Source organism: Theropithecus gelada, chromosome 12 (genome assembly GCF_003255815.1).
Source record: "Theropithecus gelada isolate Dixy chromosome 12, Tgel_1.0, whole genome shotgun sequence".
NCBI classification, from domain to species: Eukaryota; Metazoa; Chordata; class Mammalia; order Primates; family Cercopithecidae; genus Theropithecus; species Theropithecus gelada.
In genome coordinates this window covers 54,208,967-54,229,218 of record NC_037680.1, presented here as the reverse complement: position 1 = coordinate 54,229,218, position 20,252 = coordinate 54,208,967, and the positions used below count along the sequence as shown (strand labels likewise).

General features: G+C 38.6%; 1 protein-coding gene across 3 annotated transcripts in view; it reads left to right on the top strand.

Annotated features, from left to right (window-relative positions):
- Positions 1-20,252, top strand: part of PDE11A (phosphodiesterase 11A) — a 501,616-nt gene that overhangs the window by 275,456 nt on the left and 205,908 nt on the right. For all 3 annotated transcript variants that reach the window (XM_025405422.1, XM_025405424.1, XM_025405423.1), the window contains one exon: positions 12,442-12,574. In XM_025405422.1, coding sequence (XP_025261207.1) covers positions 12,442-12,574 — 133 coding nt within the window. The remainder of the gene's footprint in view (positions 1-12,441; positions 12,575-20,252) is intronic.

Genomic DNA, 20,252 nt, shown 5'->3' with positions numbered 1-20,252 from the left:
GGGAAAAAAAGTAAGGAATGCAGTTTCTTTTTGTGAACCCAACCTCAGATTGACCTCTAGTCAATGAAACAAAATGTCAAATACTCTCATATAGATCAAAAATCGGTATTTGGTTTGCAAAGCATTAAAAAGAAATCTGTCCCAAATAGTTATTTGAGTTCCTGACTTTTTGCCTCTCTGGCTCCTACCCCTCACTGGGTAACACTCAAGCTGTCAGAAGGGCAATTGACAATCATTCCTTGGTAATGAGAAAATAGATTGTGTTTATGTTGAAACTTTGAGTCCCACCCTAATAATCTATTTTTAGTTGATGGTCACACACTCTTCATTGATGCACCACTGGTGCATCAAGGGTAGTGTGTTATTTCGATCTTGAAAATGGCAAATTCGAGGTGCTCAGGAGGAAGTCTCCAGAAAGTACTTAGGTATATACATAGGGAACTCTGGACTCTAGGGGCTGCTGATACAGATGAGAGTCATCTGTGTGGGAAACCAAATATTGCATGCTCTCACTTATAAGTAGGAGCTAAATGATGAGAACACATGGACACTTAGAGGGGAACAGTGCACACTGGGGCCTATTGGAGGGTGGAGGGTGGGAGGAGGGAGAGGATTGGGAGAATAACTAATGGTTACTGGGCATAATACCTGGGTGATGAAATAATCCATACAATAAACCCCCATGACACATGTTTACCTGTGTAACAAAACTGCACGCCCTGAACATGTGCCCCTGAATTTTAAAGTTAAAAAAAAAAAGACATTTTAAAAACAAAAAACAAAAAGAGTCATCCGTATGGATGTAGTTTGGGATACAAACCTTGTGCATGGAACCACAGAGTATATTGGTTGGCCTCTTCCACGGTAGCCTTATTCATCACTTCCACTATGTATCCTAGGCGTCAGCTCTAGTATTTACTGTACCAATACAGAAAACCCCATACTTCTTAAAGCTTTACTCATGCTATACTTTTGTCTGAATTGGTTTTTATCTTCTTTCTCTTCCAAGTGAACTCTTACTTATCCTCTAAAGACCAGCTTAGACCAACATCCTTTCACATCCTTCCATTAGGCCATTTGTCACAATTCAGTATTACTATTGTGAACTCCCTGAGAGTATACCCCTTTGGCTTCTGCCCATACCCCTTTCTGTATAAGTAGGGGCTAGGCTGGGCTGACATCTATATAAGGATGGGTTTCCATGTGCCAGTTTCTTTCGACAAAAAGGAAAAGATCCTTATTGTTCACTCAATGCAAGACTTGGCTCACTCCTGTCCAGCACTTAGTAGAGGCCAAACTAGTGGTCATTCTTGAAAGATTCCTGGCAGTTTCTAGTGAAGACATCTAACTAAACTCTTACGTTGACAAGACAAACATCAACACAAGCACAGTCTAATGATTAGCATTATTTTATTAAGATGTTTTGTCTTCTAATGTAGAGACTCTTTTTTTTTTTAAAGTAATGCTGAAGATAATCTTTTTATTTTTACACAGTTCTCTGTATTTGAACCTTCAGCTAAGCCAGGATTTTCAGACAATTAAAGATGTTGAGTCACTTATTCTGGGGTATTATACTTTGTCTTGTTTTGCTTTGCTTGTATTGATTTACCTCCTGCACGACTCTGCAACTTGTCAACTCTGAGGTTTATATATACCTCACCGGCCCTCACTTCAGGGGCAGCCACATTTCAGGAATTACGTGTTTTCTGTAATAGGGCAGTTCTCTTTTATCCCTCCATACTCAATATATTTGAGCTCATGAAGCTCTCTTTGAAGTCAGTTTGAATCTCACATTTGGAAGCAAGATACCACTGAGAAGAATGTAAACTACAGCCCTTTATGTGAAACTCACTTAAAAACGTACATTTTCTTATACCCCCTTTTCTAGCAAAATAACAAGATAAAGGATTTCTTTACAATTAGAATGTTATTCTAAAATGAATCTTGAGCTTAGGGAGGTCTACTTTGTAGAGAGTTAAAATAAGCTATTAAGTAGTTAATTATGACCTTTTAAGGAAGTTTCACTGAAGTTCAGGTGTCAACTATATTTATTTTACTTTTCTCAAACACTTATATCAATATATTTTTACTCTCTGCTGCTTTTTCCTTTAAGTCAGAATTTTTTAAAATATCCCCACTGTAGGGATCAAAATAATGTTGTGACTTAAATGTACAAAGCTATTAAACGTGGACAAATGAAATTAAACATGGACAAATGATTTGCTTTAAAAAAACTTTATAAACATTTGAATGGTTTCTCAATCAACCATTAGTCTTCAATAACAAATGAATGTTGCTAAGAATTCTATGCCATTTTTTCTTGTTGTGCACTAGTGTACAGTTAATGTCTTGGCTACACACACACACACACACACCCCAACATTCACACCAGACATTCATTTGCATGAAGAGAGTGATAAGAGTCTTTGTCTTTTTGCTGAAAGAATGAGTTGGTACATGAGTACTCGTCTAATGTGAATGGGCATCCCAGCCCTCCCCTCTATGTCTACAGAGAGGAGTATGGGCAAAGGCAAAAGGAGGTGTTTAAATAGGAAACTTGTGACAATGTGGGCACAAGCAATATGGCATTAGGGCCCAGGCACCAACATGCTGCATACAGCTTGGCAGATGTATTCTTCCCTTCTTCCGTGAAGCTTTGGCACTCTGGGAGCTATTGGTCAGGCTCCGTCAAGTGATTTCTAAGCAGTAGGCTTTAACAAGGGGCCTTGAATGAAAGAATAAGTATCCCCAAAACTCATTTGCACCCATAAGCTTTGGAGGCCTGGGAGTAATCAAGGTGTAGTTGTGGTTCCAAACAGCAGTGAGTCTCTATCTGGGTTCTGGCCCAAACTGAAGGTCAGGGAAGGACTTGGAGGTGTCTGTGGTCTTACAGTTATGCACTTGGCAGCTAAGAACTACTGAGTTGACATGAACTCATTTGCACCCATAAGCTTTGTAGGCCTGGGAGTAATCAAGATGTAGTTGTGTTTCCAAACAGCAGTGAGTCTCTATCTTGGTTCTGGCCCAAACTGAAAATCTTAGTATTGGATTTGTTGGCCTTTGGTATCTCTGGTGGGAGTTTCTAGACTCAGGAAAGTTGGTTAATTCGTCTTTGAATATTAATTTAAACTTCCAAAAACTTATCAAAAATAAGACCTATTGGGAACTATCACTCCAGACGTTTGTTGGTAGAAACAGGGCCTAGAATGAAGGAGGTGATCTTACTCCCTTCATCCTACTCAGACCCCATGGAGAGGACTATGAACTGGGGGGCTTTCACACTCAAAAGGACTGTTACCAAGGGGGGCTACATCTAGGACTGGCATGGTATGAATGAGAAAGGCATGCCACAAGAGGAGTAACCTAAGGAATTGGAGACAGGTGGGAGAAGAATGATGTTAGGTGGATGATCATGGGAGACATGTTAATTATTGCTAAATATTTTGAGGGCTGTCAGATAATGAGGTTCATGCTCTGTGACCACAAACCATGGAACTTGGAACCAAGGATAATGATTATTAGAAAGTAAACTGAGCTGCCACAAAATATAATGTAATATGTGATAGGTAGTAAGTTTCCTGTCACTGATGGTGCTCCATGTGAGATTATACGCCCATTGAATCTATAAATTACCTTAGGCAGTATGGCCATTTTCACAATATTGATTCTTCCTATGCATGAGCATGGAATGTTCTTCCATTTGTTTGTGTCCTCTTTTATTTCATTGAGCAGTGGTTTGTAGTTCTCCTTGAAGAGGTCCTTCACATCCCTTGTAAGTTGGATTCCTAGGTATTTTATACTCTTTGAAGAAATTGCGAATGGGAGTTCATTCATTATTTGGCTGTTTGTTTGTTATTGGTGTGTAAGAATGCTTGTGATTTTTGCACAATGATTTTGTATCCTGAGACTTTGCTGAAGTTGCTTATCAACTTAAGGAGATTTTGGGCTGAGACAATGGGGTTTTCTAAATATACAATCATGTCATCTGCAAACAGGGACAATTTGATTTCCTCTTTTCCTAATTGAATACCCTTTATTTCTTTCTCCTGCCTGATTGCCCTGGCCAGAACTTCCAACACTATGTTGAATAGGAGTGGTGAGAGAGGGCATCCCTGTCTTGTGCCAGTTTTCAAAGGTAAATGCTTCCAGTTTTTGCCCATTCAGTATGATATTGGCTGTGGGTTTGTCATAAATAGCTCTTATTGTTTTGAGATACGTCCCATCAATACCGAATTTATTGAGAGTTTTTAGCATGAAGGGCTGTTGAATTTTGTCAAAGGCCTTTTCTGCATCTATTGAGATAATCATGTGGTTTTTGTCTTTGGTTCTGTTTATATGCTGGATTACGTTTATTGATTTGCGTATGTTGAACCAACCAGCCTTGCATCCCAGGGATGAAGCCCACTTGATCATGGTGGATAAACTTTTTGATGTGCTGCTGGATTCGGTTTGCCAGTATTTTATTGAGGATTTTTGCATCGATGTTCATCAGGGATATTGGTCTAAAATTCTCTTTTTTGTTGTGTCTCTGCCAGGCTTTGGTATCAGGATAACGTTGGCCTCATAAAATGAGTTAGGGAGGATTTCCACTTTTTCTATTGATTGGAATAGTTTCAGAAAGAATGATACCAGCTCCTCCTTGTACATCTGGTAAGATTTGGCTGTGAATCCGTCTGGTCCTGGACTTGTTTTTGATTGGTAGGCTATTAATTATTGCCTCAATTTCAGAGCCTGTTATTGGTCTATTCAGGGATTCAATTTCTTCCTAGTTTAGTCTTGGGAGGGTGTATGTGTCCAGGAATTTATCCATGTCTTCTAGATTTCCTAGTTTATTTGCATAGAGGTGTTTCTAGTATTCTCTGATGGTAGTTTGTATTTCTGTGGGATCAGTGTGATAGCCCGTTTATCATTTTTTATTGCATCTATTTGATTCTTCTCTCTTTTCTTCTTAGTCTTGCTAGTGGTCAATCGATTTTGTTGATCTTTTCAAAAATCAGCTCCTGGATTCATTGATTTTTGAAGGTTTTTTTTTGTCTCTATCCCTTTTAGTTCTCCTCTGATCTTACTTATTTCTTGCCTTCTGCTAGCTTTTGAATGTGTTTGCTCTTGCTTCTCTAGTTCTTTTAATTGTGATGTTAGGGTGTCAATTTTAGATCTTTCCTGCTTTCTCTTGTGGGCATTTAGTGCTATAAATTTTCCTCTACATACTGCTTTAAATGTGTTCCAGAGATTCTGATATGTTGTATCTTTGTTCTCATTGGTTTCAAAGAACATCTTTATTTCTGCCTTCATTTCGTTATGTGGTCATTCAGGAGCGGGTTGTTCAGTTTCCATGTAGTTGAGTGGTTTTGAGTGAGTTTCTTAATCCTGAGTTCTAGTTTGATTGCACTGTGGTCTGAGAGACAGTTTGTTATAAGTTCTGTTCTTTTACATTTGCTGAGGAGTGCTTTACTTCCAACTATGTGATCAGTTTTGGAATAAGTGTGATGTGGTGCTGAGAAGAATGTATATTCTTTTGATTTGGGGTGGAGATTTCTGTAGATGTCTATTAGGCCCACTTGGTGCAGGGCTGAGTTCAATTCCTGGATATCCTTTTTAACTTTCTGTCTCGTTGATCTGTCTAATGTTGACAGTGGGGAGCTAAAGTCTCCCATTATTGTTGTGTGAGAGTGTAAGTCTCTTTGTAAGTCTCTAAGGACTTGCTTTATGAATCTGGGTGCTCCAGCATTGGGTGCATATATATTTAGCATAGATAGCCCTTCTTGTTGAATTGATCCCTTTACCGTTATGTAATGGCCTTCTTTGTCTTTTTTGATCTTTGTTGGTTTAAAGTCTGTTTTATCAGAGACTAGGATTGCAACCCCTGCCTTTTTTTGTTTTCCATTTGCTTGGTAGAGCTTCCTCCATCCCTTTATTTTGAGCCTATGTGTGTCTCTGCACGTGAGATGGGTCTCCTGAATACAGCACACTGACGCCATCCCCATCAAGCCACCAATGACTTTCTTCACAGAATTGGAAAAAACTACTTTAAAGTTCATATGGAACAAAAAAGAGCCTGCATTGCCAAGACAATCCTAAGCCAAAAGAACAAAGATGGAGGCATCACTCTACCTGACTTCAAACTATACTACAAGGCTACAGTAACCAAAACAGCATGGTACTGGTACCAAAAAAGAGATATAGACCAATGGAACAGAACAGAGCCTGCAGAAATAATACCACACATCTACAACCATCTGATCTTTGGCAAACCTGACAAAAACAAGAAATGGGGAAAAGATTCCCTATTTAATCAATGGTGCTGGGAAAACTGGCTAGCCATATGTAGAAAGCTGAAACTGGATCCCTTCCTTACACCTTATACAAAAATTAATTCACGATGGATTAAAGACTTAAATGTTAGACCTAAAACCATAAAAACCCTAGAAGAAAACCTAGGCAGTACCATTCAGGACATAGGCATGGGCAAGGACTTCATGTCTAAAACACCAAAAGCAATGGCAACAAAAGCCAAAATTGACAAATGGGATCTAATTAAACTAAAGCGCTTCTGCGCAGCAAAAGAATCTACCATCAGAGTGAACAGGCAACCTACAGCATGGGAGAAAATTTTTGCAGTCTACTCATCTGACAAAAGACTAATATCCAGAACCTACAAAGAACTCCAACAAATTTACAAGAAAAAAACCAACAATCCCATCAAAAAGTGGGTGAAGGATATGAACAGACACTTCTCAAAAGAAGACGTTTATGCAGCCAACAGACACATGAAAAAATGCTCATCATCACTCGCCATCAGAGAAATGCAAATCAAAACCACAATGAGATATCATCTCACACCAGTTAGAATGGCGATCATTAAAAAGTCAGGAAACAACAGGTGCTGGAGAGGATGTGGAGAAATAGGAACACTTTTACACTGTTGGTGGGACTGTAAACTAGTTCAACCATTGTGGAAAACAGTGTGGTGATTCCTCAAGGATCTAGAACTAGAAATACCATTTGACCCAGCCATCCCATTGCTGGATATATACCCAAAGGATTATAAATCATGCTGCTATAAAGACACATGCACACGTATGTTTATTGTGGCACTATTCACAATAGCAAAGACTTGGAACCAACCCAAATGTCCATCAGTGATAGACTGGATTAAGAAAATGTGGCATATATACACCATGGAATACTATGCAGCCATAAAAAAGGATGAGTTCATGTCCTTTGCAGGGACATGGATGAAGCTGGAAACCATCATTCTCAGCAAGCCGCAAGAACAGAAAACCAAACACCGCATGTTCTCACTCATAGGTGGGAATTGCACAATGAAAACACTTGGACACAAGAAGGAGAACATCACACACCGGGGCCTGTCATGTGGTGAGGGGAGGGGGAAGCTATAGCATTAGGAGATATACCTAATGTAAATGACGAATTAATGGGTGCAGCACACCAACATGGCACATATATACATAAGTAACAAAGCTGCACATCGTGCACATGTACCCTAGAACTTAAAGTATGATAAAAAGAAAAAGAGATTGCATGCCCAATTTTCAGATGTGTTGAAGAAAAGCTTGAAGGAGGGCCATTGAAAGCCCCTACAAATGTCTCTGTGAGAATTAGGAAAAGGTACCCTCTCCAGGTGGATACAACTTCAAGCAAACAAGCACAGTTAGACTAATTTCAACCCCCACTTCTCCCTTTTATAGGGCATCCCTGTCCAAGGCGGAACCTGCACAACTACATGTGGCTGTGGCTGTGATCTTACCATGTTCTGTCCCAACAGCAACCAACTGCAAAAGAGAAAACCATACTGAATAAAAGGTCCCTCATAAATCAGGGGGAGGTGATGAGCTGTAGGAACTTTTTGAAAGAGCTTACCCTTAAAGTTAGATGTGTCTTTCCGAAAGCGGAAATAATTTGGGCCCTTTCCTTTGTGATTAAACTCACAACATCACATCACTGAAATGTATAAAGGGGTATGTCACGTGCAGAATTTGCTTTAAAAGTTGTGGTGCTTTTAGAAAATGTTTGCTATGGGCTAAATAATATGCTGAGCACTTTGCATGAATTATCACCGTAATCTCCACAGTAGTAGTATTAAACCCATGTTACCGATGAAGTTTTCCTGAGATCATTTTGCTAGAAAGCAGCAAAGGGGACATTTGATTGAGGTATGCCAAAACCCATGATCTTAATCATAACATAAAATTACCTTTTGTTTGTGAAGAAGAGAAGCAAGCTTTTGAAAGCTCTAACTCAGTGTTATGATTCTGCATTATAGTAGACCATTAGGAATTCCAAAATTGAGCTGGTACGTAAGCCAGAATGTGATTACTCTGGTCTGAATGTTTGTGTCTGCCCAAAACTACATATGTTGAAACCCAGTCCCTAATGTGAGGGTATGAAGGGGTGCTCCTTGAGGAGGTAATTAGGTAATGGGGGTGGAGCTCTTATGAATGGAATCAGTGCCCTTATAAAAGAGGCCCCAGAGCGATCCCTCATTCTTTCTACCATGTGAGGACAAGAAGGCACTAGACACTGAACTAAAGCAAGAAGGCACTAGATACTGAATCTGCCAGTGCCTTGATCTTGGTCTTCCCAGTCTCAAAACTGTGAGAAATAAATATTTGTTGTTTATAAGTCACCCAACTTATGGTATTTTGCTCTAGCAGCCTGAATGGACTAAGACAGTGGTGTAAATACCAAGTGACAAATCAGCTTTCCTGTCTGTCTCTCTGAGGATCTGATCACTCAGGCCTTAATTTATGTCCCTGTGCAACACTGAACTGAAGAAATGTAGAGATGATTTTCAGAAAATCTGTTTGCACTGTTGCACTGACCTGTAGGTCAGTTTGAATCTCACCTCCTCTCTGAAGCCTTAGCTAGATTACAACACCTGAAGTCATTTCTCCCTCCATGGACGTCTTCAGCATTCGTGATCGGTACAGTTGACTTGGCAACGTATCAACACAGCTATGTGAAAATTTTTTCATTTGAAATTTGAAGTGGGCATTTAATTTTTGTATTGTTTAAATGTCAGTGTGTTTATTTCTCATCTCCCCAGCCAAGTAGCAACCTCCCTGAGGGCAGAGATCATAGCTTATACTTTAGAAACCGCCTCAACTATGCCTTGCACAGAGTCAATATTCCTTCTGCACTGTTCACTGATTTTACAATGATTTCAATTCAGTATGCATACTGAACCAAGTCAAATTCTAAGCATGTTTTAGATTTAGAGTGAGTTTTTCAGGAACCCCTGTCCAGTAAGTGTTTTTGTCATCATATCTTCTTTTGGAATTCTGTAAGTAGGGACCTAAAGCTCTCAATTATCAACTCCAGTGGTTTTTCCTACCCCTTCCTGTGACTGAAGTCTCAGACTGAAGTGTTTACTATCTTTAGCAGCTTCCTTAAACTCTCTCTGGTGTGGACTGCCCTTCTCTATTTGTTCTTAGGTGACAACCCACTATTCCTGCTATAACGCTATCCATTAACTCCTTCAGAAAGGTAACAGGAGAAATACTATAATTTAGGATGTTGGGGTCAGATTTAGGTGAAACTTCCATCACCACTTGGGAAAGTTATTGAGCATCCTAGGTCTCCATTTTCTGATCTATAAAATATAGAGAAGCATATCCATCTCATAGGATTTATCTGAGGACAAAACAAATTAGTCAGGTAAAGTATCTAACCTGACCGTTGGCCCACAGTAGATGGCAATAAGTTTAAGTTTTTCCTCCTTAAAATTTCTTCTCTTTCTCCCCTCCCCTTTTATTACTACTTTTCTTCTCCTTCCCTTCCCTAGATATAGATTTCCTTATGTGTTCTGTCCCTGAGTGATCTCATGCATTTTATATTCCCTGAAAATTATCCTAACTCTGGATTAGAGTTTTCAGTCCTGATTACTGATAGGATTTTGTTCCTGGACTTTCAAAAATGAATATGTCCCAGGCTTACAGAATATCTATCATCTTTCCCCTATCTCCCCACTCCTTAAAACAACTGTGTTCTGCTAATAGGGCCACAGGCACTCAGGAGCAAAATGTAAGCCACTGCTATCTGGCCACAGAGCCTATGAAATCTTCTGCAACACCTCTTGAGTCACCAACACCATTGCCTCCCACCTGCATGACTTCTGTGGTTTACAGGACCTCTTCCCACCTTCAGTGTCTCCTACCCAGTTCTTGATGCTCATTGTACCTGGATTAAGCTTTCTAAAATCACATCTTAAACCAGGTCACTTCCCTGCTCCATATTCTTAAACAGTTCTCCATTGCCTATAACTAAGGTCTCAGCAACTTGGTCAAGGTCTCACCTTTGACCCTTGACCTCTTTTTCAGTTTTATTCCCACCATACGATTGCTCATTGTGCCAAGAACACACTTTGTACTCTGCTGCATTTGTGTCTTTTGTTCCTGCTGTTTCCTTCTAACTCCTCCAATCTCTCCTTGCTGAACTCTTTCTCATCCTGAAAGACTCAGCTTGAAGGTTGTTGGCACTTATTGGTAAAACTGGCTCCTTCCTTGAGCACCACCCTACCCAACCATTTTTCAGGTTCCTCCCTTGACTTCTGTGCCCAGACTTCTCCCCAGCTCCTGCTGCAGCGCTGCTTCCCACACTCCACAGAACACTCTAGGTCAGCAGCTTCGAAATGGTGTGACCACAGAACACCTCAATAATTAAAATGTGGAATAAAGTACACAGTGCAGAATGAACTGGCAAGCCAATTAATCCCTGAAAGAAAGGTCAGAATTTAGCCCATACCCTTTTATAAACTTAGAAATGGCTTCACTAAGTTAGATCTTTGTGTGAGGTGCATTATCTTGTTTCTTCCTAGATTTTGCTTTCATTGCAGCACAACATAAAATTTCATCTCATGAAATGCAATGTATATAAAACAGCAAAGAGAAAATAAAAACTTCTTTGTTGTTTTGTTTTAGAAAATAAAGCTTCCTTTTCTCCTTGAAGTACTCAGTCTTTTAACTTCTTTGATTTAGGTGCCATCTAAGAACTACAAGACTCAACTTTTTATTAAAACTTCCATTTTTCAGCCAGAGAGTCATAGAGAATAAAGTTTATGTATTATTAATGTTTAACATGCAATAAGGGATGAATAACTTTACAAATACATGCTGAATTTATCAGACACAGGGCAGCAATCATTACAGATGAGATATATTAATGATGATAAATAATGTCCATGTGTCCAACTCACTCATGCATTCAATGGCCTTTCCATGCAGTTTCCTGCCTTCTCAACATGGCATAATTTCACACAGGGACATTATTGCATAATACCAAAGACAACGTGCATGTTTAGTATTTTCTTATATATAGTGCAGTTTAGATTAAAAAGTCAATAGAGTGATTATTATTCTTGCTGTAGTATACTCATTTAACATCTCATGAAATCCAGGGTTCCACAGAAGTCAGCTTGAAAACCTTGCCCTAGTATGCTTGCATCCATTCACATAATTTCAGTTATCACTTGCCAAGCCACAAATCAGACATCATCCAGGAAAATTTTCCTGGCCAATACTAATTTGAGCAGTTCTCAATTTTGTATCTCCACAGCTCCTGGCAGTGCTCAATATATACTTGTGGAAGAAAAGATGGAAAGGAGGAGAAGAATGGGGGATATTAACTAATTCTTACAGCATTTCTGTATATGTAGGGTCTGTCATGAAAGTGATACAGGGGAAAGTTAAAAAAATCACTTAGCATAAAATTCCTTGTTCAAATTAAATATGAAAATAGTTTTAATTATTAATGTTAAGGGTCTGTTGCATTAAAATAGGCTTTTAAGTGAGATTTTGTAAGTGGGATATGTGCTATTGTTAAGAAACATAATCTAAAATTACCAAAATAGTTAACTAAGATACTAAAATAGTTATTAAAATATTACTGTTATTAAAATAATGACTAAGATAGTAAAATTGTTTTTCAAATAATTACTAATTAAAAGACCATAGTCTAGATACGTTCTTTTCCTGCATTTGTAATTTTTTAAACTCGCAATTTACTTCCTGATTTTTCCCCATTTGGGTTTCATTCTTCCTTGTGCCAAAACATCTAGTCTATTCAATTAAAAAGGGTAAGCTGGGAGGTTGATGGAATTTTATTAGTTGTTGGTATCTTATTGTTAATTTTGGTCCTTACATATGATTGCCAGCTTTGGGACCTAAATACCACCTAGAGTTTCTCTCTGAATCATAGGGAATCTATGGTTTCTGCCCATGGGTTTAATTATTATACATTATAGCAGGTAAGTCATTTCGAAGTAGCCACTGATAATTACCTTGCTATTGTTCTGTGACTAATGTCACTTACTGCTTCTTAATAAGGACAGATTATCCTGATATTAGTGTAATTTATAGTGTTTGCTTTCAAGAAAACTTGTGTTTCTCTCTTTTCTTCCTGCCTACCTTGGTGCTCTGATAGTTTCAAAGAAAGCATGGAGAAATCATCGTACTCCGACTGGCTAATAAATAATAGCATTGCTGAGCTGGTTGCTTCAACAGGCCTCCCAGTGAACATCAGTGATGCCTACCAGGATCCACGCTTTGATGCAGAGGTAAGAGGAGCCCCTCTGGCTGCAATCCTAAGGTTCGGTTGTCACACTGTTGAAAACAGTTGAAACACAAAAAGGAACATTATACAGATCGACAGCAATTCCTGAGTTTACTGGTAATTATTTTGCATCCTTCCCCTGTGATCTTATTTTTAGCATTGCCTACTGTTCACTCTAAGTTAGAAAAACTTAGAGTCTACCCTGATTTATAGCAAGACGGTTATCCTTAGTCTGATGCTGTTTTATGATTTGGTATATTTTGTATTAAACTATGAACTACTTAATAAAGAAGTGTATATAACAAAGTTATTTCCCAATAGACCTTAAAACAACTACCGTATTTATAAAAATTGCTTCCAAGAAACAGTAAGTTGGTGTTATTGTTTAACAATAATTAAGCACACTGTGTTGATATACAGAATATATTAAAACAATTTTGAAGTTTACATTCTAAGGTGGAGTATCATACAGATAAATTCACATGTACTGATAATGTCTCTATGTACATATGTGTACTATATATATATATACACACACTCATATATACATATTGATTAAATGCAAGGCTTCCTATTGAAGATTGCCCAGCTGAGCTCTGAAGAGTAGCATTTTTTTGGTGAGGAAGGGTGAGGAGACATGTGTTCCAGGCAAAGCTGAGCAGACATGGGGTGTTGGGGAAGTGAGATGGTCTAATGTGGCTGAAGGGCCATGATGCATGAAACTGGAGAGGGAAGCAGGGATCAGATCACCAAAAGACTTTGAAAGGCATGTTAAGAAGTTGGGGTATTTGTTCTGTGCAATGGGAAACCACTGAGTTTTAAATGGGGGAGAAGCAAGAGTTGTATTTCAGAATGATCACACTGGCTACAAAGCAGGGGATAGGTTAGTAATGATAACAACTGAACAGTTAACCATCAACCCTGAGAAGTAGATGTCATCATTCCTATTTTACAGAAATTGAGAGCTGCTCTATGGCTCTGGAGGCAGACAAGGATTCAGTTCTACTACCACTCAAACTCCACAGCCGATACTCTAAATCCTGCCCTGTGCTATCTCCATTGTCTGTGGCCAGGACATGGTGATGGCAGGGGGGCTGGGGTCCAAGTCTAATTTATAACTTCAGTCAGATCATCTTTGCAGATCTCTGCAGGAAAATCTTATATTCCCAAACTTACCACCTACCTGTAGCTGCCTAGCACTCTCTTCCCCAGACTACATTTTCCATGTATTCTCTATTCCTTCTTGAGGTTAGAGGCTCCTAAATCCTTACATAAACTCCTAGTCTGGGTGGGGCGCCTTTCCAGCTGCTCCCTTGGCTATCCTAACACTGACTACCCTCTAGTTCTCCTCAGTTTTTATATATTAAATCTGAAATTCGAGTTACCTTCCTTAGGAAAGTTCACAGTTCAAAGTCCTTCAGTTCTCCTCTGGTAAGGTAGAACGCTACTAACTTGGTTATATGACTGGCACACTGAAAGTGATTTACAGATGTCAACATTTATATACTTTTCCATTGTGGTTGGGTTAGGACTGATTTTATGTACTTTTGCCTTGTGCTGTGTTTTTGTCTTCCTTGAATTTGAACTCACCAGTTCTTTGTTTTTCTATATCGTTTCATTGCACGTTTGAATCCCCAATATATTTGAATAAATATATTGTTATATTTTTCATGTCTCTGAACATTGCATAAATTGAAAAATACTATATGTATTAGTCTGTGACTTACTTTTTTTTTCCTCTCAACATCGTTACTGGGTTATGTAAACATGTAATGTATTCATTTATTTCAAGTATTCTACTGTATGAATAAGCCTCACTTTGTTTATCCACTATAGTGTGACTGAATGTTTGGATTCAGTGAGTTACTGTCACATATATAATTGCAAGGACATTCTCTAAGTGCTCAAGTATAACAGTTTTCCTAGAATTCATATCTAGGAGAATGACATGCTGGATCATAAACTACAAGCATCTTTTCCTTTACCAGGGAATAAAAAATTCTTATCCAATCATTGCTCTTTTTTTCTTATCAAAAATATCACATTGAGTAAGATCTCAAGCATACTTCTTGCTATTACAATATAGTGAGTTTGAATATACCATATCATTTTACTACAGGCAGATTTTTACCATATCCTTTTCTGATTAGTGATACAGCCATATTACATTTTCCTCCATGCTCGTAGTCTAGTCCAATAAGGCAGTCTGTTCTGCTGATCCATAAGAAGAACAATGTGGAGTCTCCAAAGGCAAAAAGACAACAGTTATTTCTGTGGCATTGGGCATAAAAATTTCATGTCCCTGTCTAGTGGTTAGAAGCAATGATGTCTGAAGACAGTAAACTGTGGTAGGTTAAGCAGTGACTCTTTCATGAAATCACTTTCTTCTCTATGATAAAATAAAGCATGAACTTAAACCATCATTATTTGTTAGTCCCTCATCCAAACGCTTTCAATCTGTGTGGCAGCAAATACTAAATTTTAATTGCGAATCTGAAGATGCATTGTATGCTGATTTTTACATGTTTTCTTTGCATGGTACTGAAATTCAAAGGTAGTTTACATTTCTCTTCTCATTCTGAGAGAAAAAACTGGAAAGGAATTAATGCACATAAAGGTGATAGAGAGGTTGGGGATGGAAGAGAGAGACAGTGAAAGAGAAAGAAAAGAAAGAAAGAAAGAAAGAAGAGAGAGACTGTGTTCTGTCTAAATACAGACATTTAGTAGATATGTCCTATAAATGTGTGTGTATATGTTGTGTATGTATGTTGTGTGTATGTACGTGTGTCTTATGTATCATACTAGGTCAAGCAAAACTATTTATCTGCTTATGCTTCCTCTCTCCTCAATTATATTTTACCTCAGGGACAGGTGGCAACTGTTTATTAATAATAAATGAAGCAGACTCAAGACTGAGTCACAGGGCTCTCCCAAGAGGCTAAGAGACCTGAACCTTTTCCCCACAATGCCTGATGTAAGGTGGTATAGATCATAAGATAAAGACAACCATTTCAGGTAATATTTTTTCACTAGTGTGTCAAGTATTTCCCTCAAGATAAAAAAAAAAAATCATGACAAAATGAAATTGCTTCATACTTTCACCCCGTTGTAACCATCTGCACAGATAAAACAAGACCACGGCATTGCATTAAAGAAAGAGTTTAATAGACATGAGGCCAGTCACACCACGTGGGAAATGGAGTTATTACTCAAATCAATCTCCCTGAGAATGTGGGGGCTAGAGTTTTTCAAAAATAGTTTGTGTGAAGGGGTGGGGGTAGCTAGGCAGTGGGTGCTTGCTTCTGACTGATTGGGGGTGTAATCACAAGTGGGTGGGAAATGGTCCTCATGTGTGCTAAGTTGCTTCTGGATGGGGCCACAGGAGCAGTTGATGGGTCCCCGTGGAGACTTTGGTCTCCTCAGATGCGCAAAAAACCTGAAAAGACATCTCAAAAGGCCAATCTTAGGTTCTACAATAGTGATGTTATCTGCGAGAATAATTGGAGAAGTTGCATATCTTGTGACCTCCAGAATAATGGCTGGTAATCATTTATGTCTACACCTTAGCAGAATTCAGTCTTCTCTTTCCTCCTAGCCTGGTGCCCTCTCATTAACTTTACAAAGATGATTGAGCTTTGGAGAGAGAAGAGCTATTATTATTTACTATCAACTAAATGTCTCCCAAAGTTAGCCTGGGCAAAGCCCAGAAATAATTAAGGGCAGCTTGAAGGACAAAGGCAAGATCTAGGTTGGCCAGATCAGACCTCCTTCACTGCCATAATTTTCTCTCACTGTTATAATTTTTGCAAAGGTGGTTTTACCACCCTTAAAAATGATTCTAGAATCATCCTAGAGACAGAGAGCACCTTTTAGAATTGTGTTGCCTTCCTGCAAAGGTCTGAGTCCTTTCTTGTTGAGTCTGGTACATGGGTCCATATTTTTCCCCAGTTGAATAGTTATTTGTCAGTGGTATAATATTAAAAACTTTTTTAAATCCAGGAGTAATTGATGATTATTATCTCCACTGAGAAAAGTGCTTGCTTTTTTGTTCTCTGCACTGACTTCTCTGAATAGTTTCAGGTTGGTTAACAAGAAAGATAATTTGCAAAGAGGTAGCATGGGGAATCCTTTTCAGAGCATTTCCTATATTTCCAACAAATTTTCTCAACTTAAGTGTACCTAATGGATTTAAATTTGCCAGAAACACAATTATTCAGAGCACTAATGATGCAGCATTTTTTTTTTCTTTTTTTGTTCCTTAGCTCAGCTAATCTGGGTTCTTGTCTCATGACCAGAAAGAATTAGGCACATAGACACATTGAAAGGTGAGGAGGACAGAATTTATTAAGCAAAAATAAAGCTCTCAGCAGAGAGAGGGGGGTCCTGCAAGCAGGTTTCCACCTCACAAATTGAATACCGGGACCACTACACATGAGTTGAAGAGGCCGGGGTCCTCCTTGCATAAGGTGTTAATTCCTGGTGACTCCACCCCATTTCCCCAGAGCATGTGGGCCTCCAGTCCATTGCACGCATGCAGGCAAGCACCCTGTGCAGGTTCCCTTATCTGTACAAAACAACGGGCGTAAACAGTTGTGGGGCAGGTCAAAGATTCTCCAGGGACCCTTCTCTGTCTGCCTCTTGCCTCTATCATTCCTTCTCCAAAGAGGTACATCTAACTGCCATTAGAATACGGACAAAGACAGATCTTAACTGCTTCCTGCTGACAAGGGGCACTATTTTGGGAAGATGGCAGTCAGATCTCAGAGGCCTATCTACGGGTCCCTAGTAAAAGGGAGCCATCGTCTTGAGGTTCTGGTTGCATGACCGTTTGGAGTTCGATGACCTAAAGGGGAGAAGAGAAAAACTTGGTTATTAGAAGATGTATCAAAATGAAACAAAAGTGGGGGGTAAGGAGAGCTCAAAAATCCCAAGGCTGCTGGCATGCCGAGATAACTAGTGGCTATAGTTATGCCTGCTAGGATTTGAGGGCATGGGGCTTGGCTTTGGTTAGCTTTCTTGGTGTTATTTCCCCAAAAAAGGAAACCTCCGGGTTATGGGCACCCTATTTACTCCCACCACCTGGCAGGATTTGTGGGATAACTGCCCAGAACTAGAATATTGATCCAGATTTTTACATTACCCATCCCTTTTGTTTCTTCTGAGCTGCAGCCAGAGATCACTGGTTGGTTCACAGGAATAAGCAGGGTGAATCTAAAATGCAGACAACAACTTAAAAACAACTAATGAGACTAGAATATAATGACAAATGTATGACAAGTTCTGGAACATAATTTTTCTCTCTTCAGCCCTCATTTTTGTTAAAAACAAATCACGATAGGACTGAGTTGTTTGCACAATAAACGTTAGTCTTATATTTGGCCTGATCATTTGCATAAAATGCAGCAAGAATAATTACTTTCACATAGGCCTTTTAAATTGGTATTGATGGAACTCTGTTCCACAGAATCTCAGATAAGACCTTTTAAAGCCCAGCCCAGCCATAGGTTTGTATCCTCAAATATCTATGAGTTAGGTAAATTCCTGTCTTCTTAAGTCCCAAGAATATGGGATTCCTGTGCCTGTTAGAAAGTGACGTTCTTTACTCACCACAGGTTAGAAACCCTGTACAGGGACTGTGTAGACAAGGTATGAGGACAGTTTTCCCAAGGGTCTTTTACTGGCTCTGCAAGGCAAGCTTGATTCCCTAAAGGACAGCATGCTATTCCAGTCAAAGACTTGATAAAACAAGGCTTGATAAAACAGTTTCTCCAATTGCATCCTATTGCAAAAGAACATAGATTCTTATTGCACTGATGTAAATAGCTATATTGTCATGAGTTAAGAATACTTGGCCGGGCGCGGTGGCTCAAGCCTGTAATCCCAGCACTTTGGGAGGCCGAGATGGGCAGATCACGAGGTCAGGAGATTGAGACCATCCTGGCTAACATGGTGAAACCCTGTCTCTACTAAAAAAAATACAAAAAAACTAGCCGGGCGAGGAGGCGGGCGCCTGTAGTCCCAGCTACTCAGGAGGCTGAGGCAGGAGAATGGTGTAAACCTGGGAGGCAGAACTTGCAGTGAGCCGAGACCCGGCCACTGCACTCCAGCCTGGGCAACAGAGCGAGACTCCGTCTCAAAGAAAAAAAAAAGAAGAAGAATACTCACAAATAGTTTTCAAACTCTAGAGGAACCTGGCAGAGAGAAACAAATATGCTCCAACTTTTGTCTACAAGAGTATACCTTATTCAATTATTAAAGACTGTAAATAGCTCAAAACAAAAGTTTCCTTGACTCTGGAAAACAAGGATGAACAATGTTTTAAGCAAAAGTTAAAAAAGATTACTTAGTTTTTCTATTAGTTCACTCCATTCAATTAACTCTTGTTCTGCTTGATATTCATGAACACTTCAGCTCTTCATGAATCCTGTACATTTTTCCTTTATTCCGATGTCATGGTCTACAACGTTAACAGAAACCTGCATTTGAGATCACCTGTGAAAGTTCTACAGCTGACTATAAACCATCTTTTGAAGAGGATCAAAACAAGAAAACAATCGTCTGTGAACAGCAAAATATCCAGAGTAGTTACAGTTAAAAACACGATTGACAAAGAAATTTGGTTATCTCTGTGGTTTACAATAACTTAATATAATAACCTTAATTATGATTGATAGCATATACTCAGACATTAGAATTTTAGAAATCCCATACAATTTTGGAAGATATATTAATGTTATTCACTGAAATATAACCTGAAGAAAATTAAGCATCATTTTGGCAATCCCATGTACCTAAACATGTCGAATAATCCTGTTTACCTCTCTTTCGGATGCTTCAGTGGCCCTCTGTAACATCCAAAAGCTAGGGGTCAGGAACTGCAGTTTGATTTTTGCCTGTTAAATATGTTTGAGATTTAGAACACTTGATATTAAGAAATACAATTCCAGATTACCATAAGCTATTTAGCCAAAATGATGACTCAAAAAAAATTTTTAAGGTAAAAAAACTTTCATTATCCTTTACTATTACATGGAAATCTTACTCAAGGGAAAGAAAGCCAAATTTTACCCTTGCATTAGTCTACTATTAATGTCAACTCAGTTTTCTAATGAAATCTTACAGACAATTCTATCCAATCTTAACCAGTTTGACCATGAGGTAAGATTCCTATGAACTTTTTATAACCCTTTGCAAATTTTGCTAAAGAGCATATTGGTGACTTAAGAGAATGTTGGTGTGCTTTTATTTCAATGCACAATTTACAGAAATAACTGTATAGTACTCTTTTGAATTTAGTCAGTCTGTTCATGCACAGAATTCCTTTTGCAAGATTAATTTTTTACAATCTTTCCACAACTTGTTTAAACCTTAAGCTTTATCTCATCTAATTCAAAACAATCCTTTAACCCTAGGTAAAAATTTACATTTCCACACATTATTAAAATCTTTTACTAAAAACATATTTTACACACCATTTCTTACACACCTTGCATGTAAATTCATTTTCAGTGGTCTCAATTACATGTATAATGGTAACTCTTAGCAGTTTTTAACGTTAATGTAAAATCTGGTAAGTTGTTTTAATTATGTACTAGGTGCCAATAAAGTTTGACTCCTTCCAGCATAGTTAAGAATCTGGTTAATTCCATATGTCCCCAGGTCTTACCAAGTTGTAAAGCAGG